Raw genomic sequence first — 12,020 nt, 5'->3', positions numbered from 1 at the left:
TGTAAATTAATATTCCGAAGTGAAGTAAACTTCAACGGATTTCCCCTGCTCAGGGAGTAGGGAGCAATGGACACTGTGTAGGGACCATGTCAATCGGAACACAGTTCATGCACGGCGCTCACTTCTAACGAGATGATGATCTGAATCAGGTGTGTTAACAAAGAGAGACATGCAAAACATGCAGAGCGGGGGTACGCGAGGACTGGAATTGAGAACCGCTGCTCTACATGATATGATAACAATAGATATGCTTTTCAAAATTAATCAGAAAATGTCTAAATGACTGTCTTATCAACCAAACTTATCAGCTGATTGAAAGTCATTGCAAAAATGGCTTAGAAAAGTGTAGTTAATTCTGAGATCTAGCATCATTTGTTTAGAAGAGGGTTTGATATTTTGTTGTCTGATGCAGAGATTTCATCCATTTGTAGGTGTATGGTAAGTACATTTTTTAAGGCCACGGTATATCATAATCATGAACAGGAGGTGCATTAATAAAGTTCATGATCATTCAATGTTTGATTCTGATAAGCCATTAAATGTCATTAAATAGAGTACCTTATGAATATTTTCTCCTCTTCAACCTCAGAGAACATCTGGCAGAATTACTGTCACATAGTACTACTGATTCATCTAAACTACTCTATTCTGTGTGCATGGTTTTAAAATGTTTGGATGGGTCTGCAGTAATTTTGCTTTCAAGCAAAATGGATGTTTTGATATTTCATAACCACTTTCATGAATTCTTATGACAATATTAATGTGTCATAGTCACATTCTTCGTCTCATACAGACATATAATGCCTTAGGAACTTCATTTCAGAATGTAATTTCTAGGAAGCTTTGTAAATGTTTATGCATCTAGGATTTAATTTAATTGAACCCCCCCACCCCCGCTTTTTTGTGTCTTACAACACCGCATAGGTATGAAGGCTAGAAAGACACAGCACAATTACTGGAAAATGTCCAGGCTTTGGCCAAGACCTTCACATAAAGAACATGTGTATTTTACCCAGACCTCTAACGTCCTGAGCCAATGTTTAGTTGGGAACTCACTGCTGACATAATGCTTCGCTTCATCCCCCCACCTCCCCATTTATTTTGACAAAAACAACACCTAGGCTTTTCTTTGTGTATTAAGGAAAGATGGACAAAGGTTGGTAGCAGAGTCACTGAACAGCCAGGCAAATATAACTGATTTGGTTGACTGACAATCATTTAGATTATAATTAGGGACTAATAGGATGGCCGAGGCATATCTCTCAGGACATTTCCTTTCATACTATAGTGGGCTCATGTCCAAGCTTATTGGAAAACTGGCTTACTCTGATTGCATGTTCGCCATTGCCAGAGAGAAGAATTAAACAACGTGGCATTACTGGATTGATTTCCACAATCACCACTGTTAATTGGGTCCTGTGTGGTATCATATTGCTGTATAAATGTAATATTTCAAGGGGTTATAATCACAGAACAATTACAATATTTCTTCTCTCATTAGTTGTCTTAATCTCTGCTTTGAAACTGCTCAACAATTAGGGCTGGGTATTGTCAACTACCTCACAATATGATCCACATCATATTGCACATTTCACGATTCAACACATCGCAATGCATCACAGCGTCCTAATAGGATCACGATTGGATTTGCGCCAAAAAAGAGAGATAATCTGTCAGGGAGAGTGAATATGCTGTATGTGTTTCAAACTCTCTTGCTGTTTGACTTACTTTTGCCCAGTATTGTGTATAATACTGTATGTACACATTAAATACAAGTTAAATTGAATAAATCCCATTTTAAGTAACATGATTTAGATAATATGTCATTAATTTGTGTATGAGTATCAGGAAGTAAGTAGTTTCTTGACTGTTTTTTTTTTCCATTTTAGGCTTTGCCATGAGGCACCGCTGGTTCATGGTGCCACTGCTAATGCAGGCATGGCTGTCTGCCACCCCTTGCTTTGGTGAGCGTCCTTGCCCTCGGAGCTGTCGTTGCGATGGCAAAATTGTATACTGTGAGTCTAGTGCATTCCGTGATGTTCCCAAGAACCTCTCAGGTGGCTGTCAAGGCCTTTCCCTGCGGTATAACAGCTTAGCAAGCCTGAAGACTGGCCAATTTGTTGGCCTCAACCAGCTCATTTGGCTGTACCTCGACCACAACTACATTGCTAATGTGGATGCACGTGCTTTTCAAGGGATACGGAGGCTCAAAGAGCTAATATTGAGCTCCAACAAGATTACACTGCTGCATAACACCACATTTCACCTGGTACCAAACTTGAGGAACCTGGACCTTTCTTATAACAAGCTACAAGCTCTACAACCAGGGCAGTTCCAGGGACTGCGCAAGCTACTCAGCTTGCACATGCGCTCCAACTCCCTTAAGAATCTTCCCTCTCGCCTTTTTCAAGACTGCCGTAATCTTGAATTCCTTGACCTTGGCTACAACCGTCTGCGCAGCATCACTCGCAATTCAATGTCTGGCCTGATGAAGCTAACTGAGCTGCATATAGAGCATAACCAGTTCTCCAAAATCAACTTTTTCAACTTTCCACGCTTCTATAACTTACGTGCTCTTTACCTACAGTGGAACCGCATTAGGACCATGAGTGAAGGCCTTACGTGGACCTGGACATCATTGCAGAAGCTAGACCTTTCAGGAAATGACCTGCAGGAGGTAGATGCAGAAGTGTACCGGGCCATGCCAAATCTGCAGACGCTTAACCTGGATTCAAACAAGCTTGTCAATGTGTCTCAAGAAGCTGTGGATGCCTGGACCTCTCTGACTGCAATTAGTCTGGCAGGAAACATGTGGGACTGTGGACCAGTTGTGTGTTCACTGGTGGCCTGGCTGAGAACCTTCCGTGGAAACAAAGAAATTAATATGATTTGTGCATCACCCAAAGAAGTTCAAGGGGAGAAGGTTATGGATGCAGTTGACGCCAATGGAGTTTGCAGGGTTGCCCCTGCTACGCCATCAACCGTAATTGTTCCCTCTACCTCTTTTGTCGCCTTTGCCCAGACCCCTTTAAGCTCTTTCATCCCGACTATCAAATCTGGAGACAGCAGAAGGGGCCAGGGGACGTCCTTGGAAGACACCACCTCTTCAGCACCTTCTCAGCCCGCTGTTCCACCACCTGAGCAAGACTTCGAACCGGTGTCATTCCACAAGATTGTGGCAGGAAGTGTTGCCCTCTTCCTATCAGTTGCCATGATCCTCCTGGTAATTTATGTCTCATGGAAGCGCTATCCAAGCAGTGTTAAGCAGCTACAAGAAAACTCGGCTGCTGCTCGCAAACGTCGGAAAAAATCACGGGAGACAGAGCGCACACTCAGCACACCATTGCAGGAGTACTATGTGGACTACAAGCCTAATAACGCAGAGGGTACGGATGTGCTGGTCAATGGTACTGGACCATGCACCTACACCATCTCTGGCTCCAGAGAATGTGAGGTAAGACTCCACACAACTTATAGTCCATTGATTTTGGTGTGAAAAGAGGTCAGTTTTTTTAACTGCTTTTAAGAAATTCCTTTTGTTCTTGTGCTGTTTCGATGCCATATTTGGGAGATTTTTGTTGGATAAAAGTGTGTGCATGGGAGGGATATGTTTTTGGCAGGGTTATTTTAGGAGGGACGTTTTTTAAATGTTTTTGGCACAGTATGCAGTTTGTTTAACCTTGGATGAGGTGTTAATTTACAATTACATATTGATTTGTTAGTGCATATTTGACGAGTCCTGTTAATTCAGTTGAGTTTTTTTTCATTTAGGAGCAGTTGTATTTTAGCCTGTGCTATGTCACATTGTATTTATGCATTGGTATGTCTACCTGCAATACCTTCTTCTATCTGTGAGGCATCTACTTGAAGAAGGTATTGCAGGTAGACATATCAATGCATAAATACAATTTGTGATTCTTTGAAAAAGTTAGTTACAGTAATCGCAGGATAACAAACTTCTTCAATAAGCTGCTGTGTCGCAATTATTTATTTGTCCTCATTAACATATGAACGCTCAATACTCCCAAAATCAAAATGAAATGGTTTTGTCTATGTGGAACTTCAAACACATCCGGTTAATGAAAAGACCTCCTAACCATCCTTCTAATCCTGACTCCTATACACTCATTGGTTCTTTCAACACTGTTTGATGATCCTTGCTCAGTTAGTGTGAAACAGCGCAAAGCGTAGTGTGAAACACTACAATTCTCTCTATTTTCTCTCTTCTTTTCCTCGTGATCTTCCTGGGGCTATGAGAATGTCTTTAATAACACCCCCACTTTATCTTCCAAGGGCTCTTTTTTGACTTCTTCCATGTCTATGACTACATACCTATTTTTTAGCCTCTTATCTTTGCTTCACATTCATCCTTCCCTCTTGAATCATCTTTCCCTCATTTTAGATCATCCTCTTTTATACTTCACCATATTCTGTAGTTCCAATTTACAAAATACTAATTTTCTCAGTGTGTCACTCAGGACTCCACTGACAATCGTGTGTTGACAGCTGGGGTCAATTGCCACTTTTTAAGGAGCTGGTTTTGTGTGTGGTTTGTATACTTGGCTATATTTACATATGTTCATGCTTTTCCCAAGGGGCAGGTGCTACCTTTACTCCTTCGGGCTAAGAAACCTGTCAGTGGTACAGTAAGGTGTCATTAGAGGCAGACACTGCCTCTGGCAGAGCCATGATAGGGTGTATATGCTGGTGGCAAGCAAGACAGGCCTGAGTGAAACAAGAAAGGCAGGAAGACATGCTGGCTGGCCAATTGGCATGATGCTAGACAGGTAAACAGGTATGCCATCACAGGAAGATAAGACTATAAAGGTGGGTGAGAACGCAAAGGCACACACAGAATGACATCCTGACAGATATGTTGACCTCTGCACACGGGCCCATGCCCCTTCTCTGATCTGCCACCTCAAAGCATTTTTTGAGATATGAGAGTTGCACATCAGAGTCCAGCAGATTGTCATGTTTTTCTCTTGTGAATTCCCCAGGTCAAAGAACAAACTTTTTTCATTATTACGTGCAAATCCCCAAGTCTCTTGCACAGCATGTGTCCCTTTTGCCATTGTGATGATAGCTCTTGTCAGCACAAAAAGAACAACTGAAAGAAGAAAACAATTTGTCTCACAGTGTTTACCTGTTGCTTGACCAAAGGGCCAAGTTTTGGTTTGTTAGCATGACCTTATTAGCCCTTGCTGGCAGATACTGTAACAGTAAAAGTAAAAGCAGTAAAACTTATTTGTCCATTAACAGTTATTCCACAATATTTTGTAATGTTTCATTATATTGTAGTAAAAATGTCTTATTTTTTTGTGAAACAACTTTAATATGCAATTATTTGCTTAGACCTTGCTAACTATTGCCTAAAGTTTAGGGTGAACCTGTCAAGTCCATAATCATCAAAAGGCCTCACATCGAGTGCACTTACTTGACCTGTGTCTATAATGTTTTCTATTAATAGTCTATAATTCTGAATTGTTTGCCTTCTTTTTTCCCCTACCGTCCCCCATACCACAGCATTGCTGCATCAACACTAATGTGGTTTGGCTTCCCTCCCGTGCAGCAAAGCGCACGTCACCCATGATTGATGAGTTCTATTCTCTCTCCTGCGATTTGGTATTCCGCACGCGCACCTGATTTACGGGCTTTTCACATCAAGCCAAAAGACTAGATTCAAACACACAGTTCAGATTGCTCCTGTCTTGAAAACCAGTGTTCTCCTCATGCCTTACATCGCTTCTGTTGCGAATCACAAATGGCATAAAGGTGTGGAAGAGACTGCTAAGAGGGATTGTCCTCTGACCTCACCTTGAAAGCGGTTCTCTGTTAACCAAGATCTAATGTCTTCTTCGATCGATTTAGATCAACCCAGCGTCTTTATCATCAGAACTCATAAAGGCTCAACTGCGGATGAAGTGCACCTTTAATCCATTCATTTAGGTGATGAACTTTCTTTTACTGAACAGTCATCATGCTATAGCAGACTAGAACTGTACAGGTGTTTTCCTTGCTATGGTAGTCGTGATTTAGTAATTTTGATTAATAAAATTTACATTAAAATTACACAACTACACACAGTTTGACATTTAAAATAGGTTAAACAGTTTTGCATTTCCAATATTTATTATTGTAGTTGTTGGGAGATGTCACAAAACCCATCAGTTATCTTTACGCTGTGACTTATACCTCATTACATGTTCTCATAAAACATAAAATACTCACATAAATGCAGGAATGAGGGCGTCACACTGCCAGGCCCATTGGGGCTATCATGTGTATATGTGTTAGTCATGGAGGCTCTGAAATCAAGCATGCTTTTGAAGGCACCTCATTAAATTTTAATTCTTTTTGGTTGTGAGCAATTAGGCCAGTACCATCACATTTTGTCGTATTGTACATTATGTTGCTGTCACATTTGCATTAAAAGCTTAACCTGTCAGCCTGTGATGTGTTTCGTGGATTTAAAACCGCACTAATTGCTTTTGTAGAAAAAAGAAAAAAAAGAACAAGAACTTTGCTTCATGTAACAGTGAAAGGCCTACAACAAGGGCATTAATCAACATTAGACTCAACAAATTTTAGTTAACAAATTGGTGTTGAACAGTACCTTTGACCCCAGCAAATAATGAAAATGGACTAATCCCCCCAAACAGACAAAAGTGCCTTCTGGAGATTAACGTTTGGATCACAAATCTGGCTAGCAGTTCAGATTGGGCTCATGAATTAAAAACTAGAGAACTGTACTAAACTAGAGAGGGAAAGGTGAAGTAGAAAAAATGCACTCACATTTAAGTTCATTGTGCTCGCTGATCAAAAAAGGGAAACTATTTTTTTTTTCTTTCAGTAAACCGAGTCAAGAACAAAAATGCTATGTTTTTCAGTTCAGCATTAAACATGGGAAACAAGAGTCGGCGCCGATAGCCTTGTGGTTAGTACGGCGACCCGAGTTCGATTCCCGCCTCAAGGTTTTTATTTTATTTTATTTCTTTATCTCTATTATTATTTTTATTTGAAGTTGTCACTGGACCACTTTTTTTAAGAAGTCAGATTTCTCTGTCTGTTTCTATTATAGATGCGTTCTTCTAATTTCAGTTGATAGCATACATCCTGAAATACAATCAGGAGTATTAATTGCACCATTTCTCTTTGATTAGAGGACAGTTTAAATATAAAGTGGCACAGCTTACCCCACTCTCTCTTACTGCAAATGAACATTACTGGATGAGTCTAGCAGAAAAAGGCAAGAATCTTCTCTGATAGTAAAAGAAATGAGAGATGTGATGAGAAAGAATCTAGAAGAACACATCCACCTCACTTGGCGCTTTTCCACTGCGTGGTACGACTCGGCACGGCTCAGAACGGCACGGTACGGTTCGGCTCGGCACGGTTTGCGTTTCCACTGCAGTTCAGTACCGCTTTAGAGTGGGCGGGATTATTCACATGTCGTTATAGTTGCGCCGCCTCTACTACCACGACTCCTAAAAAAAAACGTTTTCATTCCGCGTCGCCCTATCAAGCTCTCGCTGGATCCGCTCCTCTGCTATCAACGTGAGGAACGTCTGTTCTTCCGCAACAGACAACAAAATTTTTTGGTTGTTAAAAAAAGGTGCGCTCGTTCAAAACAGTTGTGTTCGATCCTTCGCTGGCTGTGCTGATTTAAATCTAGCGGTTCTTTTGTGTTTGTGTCGCAAGTTCAGTGACGCAGGTAGTGACGATTCTCTCCGGCCAATCCGTGATCAGCAGAGTTTACACGTCACGTTTTGGTAACGGTACGGTTCACTTGGAACCCCAACCGAGGTGGTACTAAAAAAGTACCAGGTACCAGGTACTGTACCCAGTGGAAAACCCCCAAAAAGTGAACCGTACCGTGCCGTACCATGCAGTGGAAAAGGGCCAACTGTGACCTGTGAGTCACAGCCCATTTAATTTAGCACCAATCATGCTTTTTAATGTCTGCAGAGTACATTATAATTTATTAGGATTACCATAAACTTGAGCCCGCAGCCTGGCACAAGGGCATTCCAGCCTCCCCCTGCAGACTGGCTTTCTGATAGCAAGTCTTGACGTCAATCATCATGAAACGGCTAGCTGTACCTTTTCTCCTACCCTTCTGATTTTTGTCCCAGTGTCTTCAGGTTGGCAAAGCTTTGGCAACTGATAAATATTTATGCCCATCAGTGCCTGTCATTTTTGGCCAAGGATCCTGCATAGTGAACAGGGCTGAAGGGTCCTCATCATTTGCTCCTTAGAGCAGGGAGGAGGAACAGAACCAATGAGGGCTCTTGCTGCAAAAGTGGCCCCTCATGAAAACAAGTGCCATTGAGAAGCGAGAGTGTTTTTTGGGGTAGGGTGGGGTGTATTTGGGATTGTGAGAGAGGGTTGTTTTGTGTCCCAGATGGCCTCTTGACCTCTTTTTGTCAAAAACAGAGTTGGAGTGATTTGATTCTTAATATGATTGTGCAGGGACTGATCCAAGTTGTCTATTTAAAACATAGATGTTGTTTGGAGGCTTTTGTAAGTGGCAGTCTAGTGGAGTGCAAGCACCCTTGGCTGAAAAGTGACAGTAATTCAATGGTTCATTCACATTTGAACTCCCACAAATCTTTAGTATGCTTTGCTGGATTTGTAACATGTTTGCTCATTTTAACTAAAATTGTATATCTTGGTTTGAGACATTTATAGAGTAGTGATTTTCTCTGTATATTGATGAAATCTTTATAGGGGTCCTATTATGCTCTTTTACAAAGTCTTGATTTTGTTTTGGGGGTGTACTAGAACAGGCTCTCATACAAGGTTGTTCGAAAAACACATTATTTTTCACATATTTTACATTATTACAACACCTCTCTCCCCAGTCTGGCATGAACGGCTCGAATAGTTCCTGTATCAAATGAAGGCCCGCCTTCTGAAATACGAAATGTGCTGTGATTGGTTAGCTGGGCCAGTGTGTGTTGTGATTGGCACCACTCGGCGCCTGGTCGGGAAATGCCATGCCCCTTACTATAGCCGCCTGCGAGCTTCAGTGTACATATTGCATCAAAATCAAATCATTTTGAGCGCGATTTAAACCCAGATGATTGTAACCACTCTAAGTTTGTCTGCCTTGGGAAAGCTAGAGTGTCTCCGATATAGTGATAACACTTGTTGCCTTCCCTAGTGCAGCTCAACCAGGTCTCGTCCCATTCGTCGATATTTGTGATATCACAAATCCCGGAAAATATGCGTTGTAGTCCAAACGAGTCGTTCGTTGTAGTTTTTGAAAAGTAACTAAAGTTGAAAAACTAACTAAAGTTGAAAAAGTGAAAAAGCATAATATGACCCCTTTAAATGAAAGGTATTTAAATGAAAGATAATTTAAGGAGATGCTGTGTATTTGTACCTTATTGGTTATTTATTTATTTATTTGTTTAAATCAATATTAGATATTTAATTGTATATATTAATTTCCTCTGTTTTTGCATTTGGACTAAAGTTAAAGGGTTAGTTCACCCAAAAATGAAAATCCTGTCATTAATTACTCACCCTCATGTCATTTCAAACCCTCATGTCGCAGGATCTGTTTCCTACGTTGTTGTGATTTGATCTGTAAGGAAACAGCGTATCCATGTGACGCAGCTGACACACAATAGCATACGCTGTTTACGTCCAGCGGATATTCTCCAAAATGGCACCAGGGTGATGCGGAAGAGACGAATTGTTGAATAAAGTCTTTTTTTTTTCTTTCGCTCACAAAAAGTATTCTCGTAGCTTCGTATAATTGCGGATGAACCACTGATGTTACATGAACTATTTTACCGATCTTCTTGCTACGTTTCTAGACTTGGGAACATTTCAGTTGCGTTGCTGTCTATGCAGGGTCAGACAGCTCTCAGATTCCATCAAAAATATCTTAATTTGTGTTCCGAAGATGAACGAAGGTCTTACGGGTTTGAAACTACATGAGGGTGAGTAATTAATGACAGAATTTTCATTTTTGGGTGAACAAACCCTTTAATCTTTAGTAACATTATAAACACTGTTAAATCTAAATTTGAGCAAATCTGAAAATGTATATAATTTTTTCATACTTTATTGAACTTTAAATGATTTTAGTTTTTAGTGTCTTACTTTCATATTTAATTATTTATATTTCTCTATAAATACTATAGATTTTTTAAAATTGGTGATTTATCAGTTAAATAATGATTATCAGCTTGCCAGTATCAGACATAATTTTAATATCTGTACATCTCTAATGCTTTTGTTTGTTTGTTCGTTGGAAATTGTTAAATGCTATAAGGCTGGAATCACCAACTACCTCATGGAGCAATACACAAAACCTGCTGCCTCAGGATGTAATTTTACAGTTGGCGTCAGGTTTTTTAACTATGTTGTGGATAGTTTGTGGTATAAGCGATATAGCATGTTTATCACATTTCTCCCCTCAAACATTATGTACCATCATACCGCCCAACCTTACCTTGTATTTGCTTACACAGCTAACCAAGTTACATTCCCACTGGAAATTACAGACCTATGTACATTTTAAAGACTGGAGCCTTAAAATCCATCCAACAACAATGCAGCGTATTTTATGAGGGGATGGAGCGTGGCACTGGAAGGAAACACAGAAAAACACAGCAGACTGAAAGCCTAATTAATCAAGTCTTCCTTAATTAGCCTATGTCCCCTCCATTATGTGCTTTCCAATGTGTTCACTCCATTCCTCTCTCTCCTGCTCTGTATCCCAGCATTTTTACTGTGTCCTTTCTCTCTCGCTTTATTTGCTGCTCTTTCTCTATTCGTCTTTTTCACAGCCTCTGTTTGTTTCTCTTTCATTCCCTTTTCTTGTGTCCGTCTCTTTATCTTCCTGTCTCTCTCTCTCTGCCTTTGCCTTGCGAGGACATCGGCAATATGCTTCGGTGTGATAAACATGCTCTCTCCATCGCAGAGGGCAGAAGAGGCGACGGCGTAGGTGTCTTAAGCCTGCACGGTGTGTTTCTGATGGATGGAGAGAGAGACAAAACAGCTGTGGACTGATATCGAGGGCTTGTTTTCCTGACCGGGCATTGTTTGTAAGGCGCTCGGAGACGCCTGAATGGGAGAGCTGGTCATTGTGTTCCATGTCTGGCCCTCGGCCCGTGTGCTCATGTCGATTAGGATCATGTCATGGCTTGAGCAGGCATTTGGCCCAGTAGGCACACATGAGGCTCTCACCTCACGAGTACATGGTGCATGGTGGGCTAAAGCATGTTTCTCGTTCAGAAGCTCAGTTTTGAGCAGAAGAATACCGCTGATTATGATTATAGTGCAGCGATGCAAGGGTAGAATTAGCAGAACCTCAAATGTCAAGACTCTACACAGTGCATACGTACGTAAAGAAAGGGTGTTGTCAGCTTAAATGGCAGTTTAGTCCTTTTTCAGGCAGAGGTTCATTGTGCTTGAATGGATAGTTCACCCAAAAAATTAAAATCTTGTCATCTTTTACTCGCCTTCATGTTGTTCCAAACCGGTATGACTTTCTTTCTTTTGAGGAGCAATCGTTTGAGCCTCTTTGAAAACCTTTAGCCTACCGGCTATGGGAAAACGTCTCAGGTTACGCATGTAACCATAGTTCCTCGAGGGAACGAGACGCTGCGTCGGAGGACGCTTTGGGAATGCCCTTCAGCGTGACCAGCTCTGAACCTCGTGTGTAATCAGTCCAATAGATGGGCGAGACGTCACGGGCGGGTGACGTAATGACGAGGAAGCTATAAAAGCACGTGCGGTGATACCGGCGTCAGCTTCTAGGAGTGAAGCAAGCACTGGCAGAGATGCCGAAAGTATGGCCCTGAGACGCAGCGTCTCGTTCCCTCGAGGAACTATGGTTACAAGCGTAACCTGAGACGTTCCTCTTCAGGAACTCGAGCTGCGTCGGAGGACGCTTTGGGAACGAGTATGCCCACGCCGCCAGACTTTCAAATCTTCACCTAGTGTGGAAGTCTGCACAGCTAGGGCGAGAGAACAGAGGAGCCAGGAGTGGCTCGCATATC

At 41.4% G+C, this 12,020-nt stretch overlaps 1 protein-coding gene across 3 annotated transcripts in view; it reads left to right on the top strand.

Moving 5' to 3' along the window:
* Positions 1-12,020, top strand: part of LOC107720650 (leucine-rich repeat transmembrane neuronal protein 4-like) — a 108,445-nt gene that overhangs the window by 4,582 nt on the left and 91,843 nt on the right. For 2 of the 3 annotated variants that reach the window (XM_016528416.1, XM_016528424.1), the window contains exon 2: positions 1,890-3,454. In XM_016528416.1, the coding sequence (XP_016383902.1) occupies positions 1,890-3,454 (1,565 nt within the window). Of the gene's footprint in view, positions 1-1,889; positions 3,455-5,526; positions 5,704-12,020 lie in introns of those variants that run through there. The other variant, XM_016528433.1, reaches the window with a different exon arrangement.

The sequence above is a fragment of the Sinocyclocheilus rhinocerous genome, unplaced genomic scaffold (assembly GCF_001515625.1).
Source record: "Sinocyclocheilus rhinocerous isolate Xijiao unplaced genomic scaffold, SAMN03320098_v1.1 scaffold132, whole genome shotgun sequence".
Taxonomy (NCBI): Eukaryota; Metazoa; Chordata; class Actinopteri; order Cypriniformes; family Cyprinidae; genus Sinocyclocheilus; species Sinocyclocheilus rhinocerous.
This window is presented reverse-complemented; position numbering and strand designations above follow the sequence as displayed.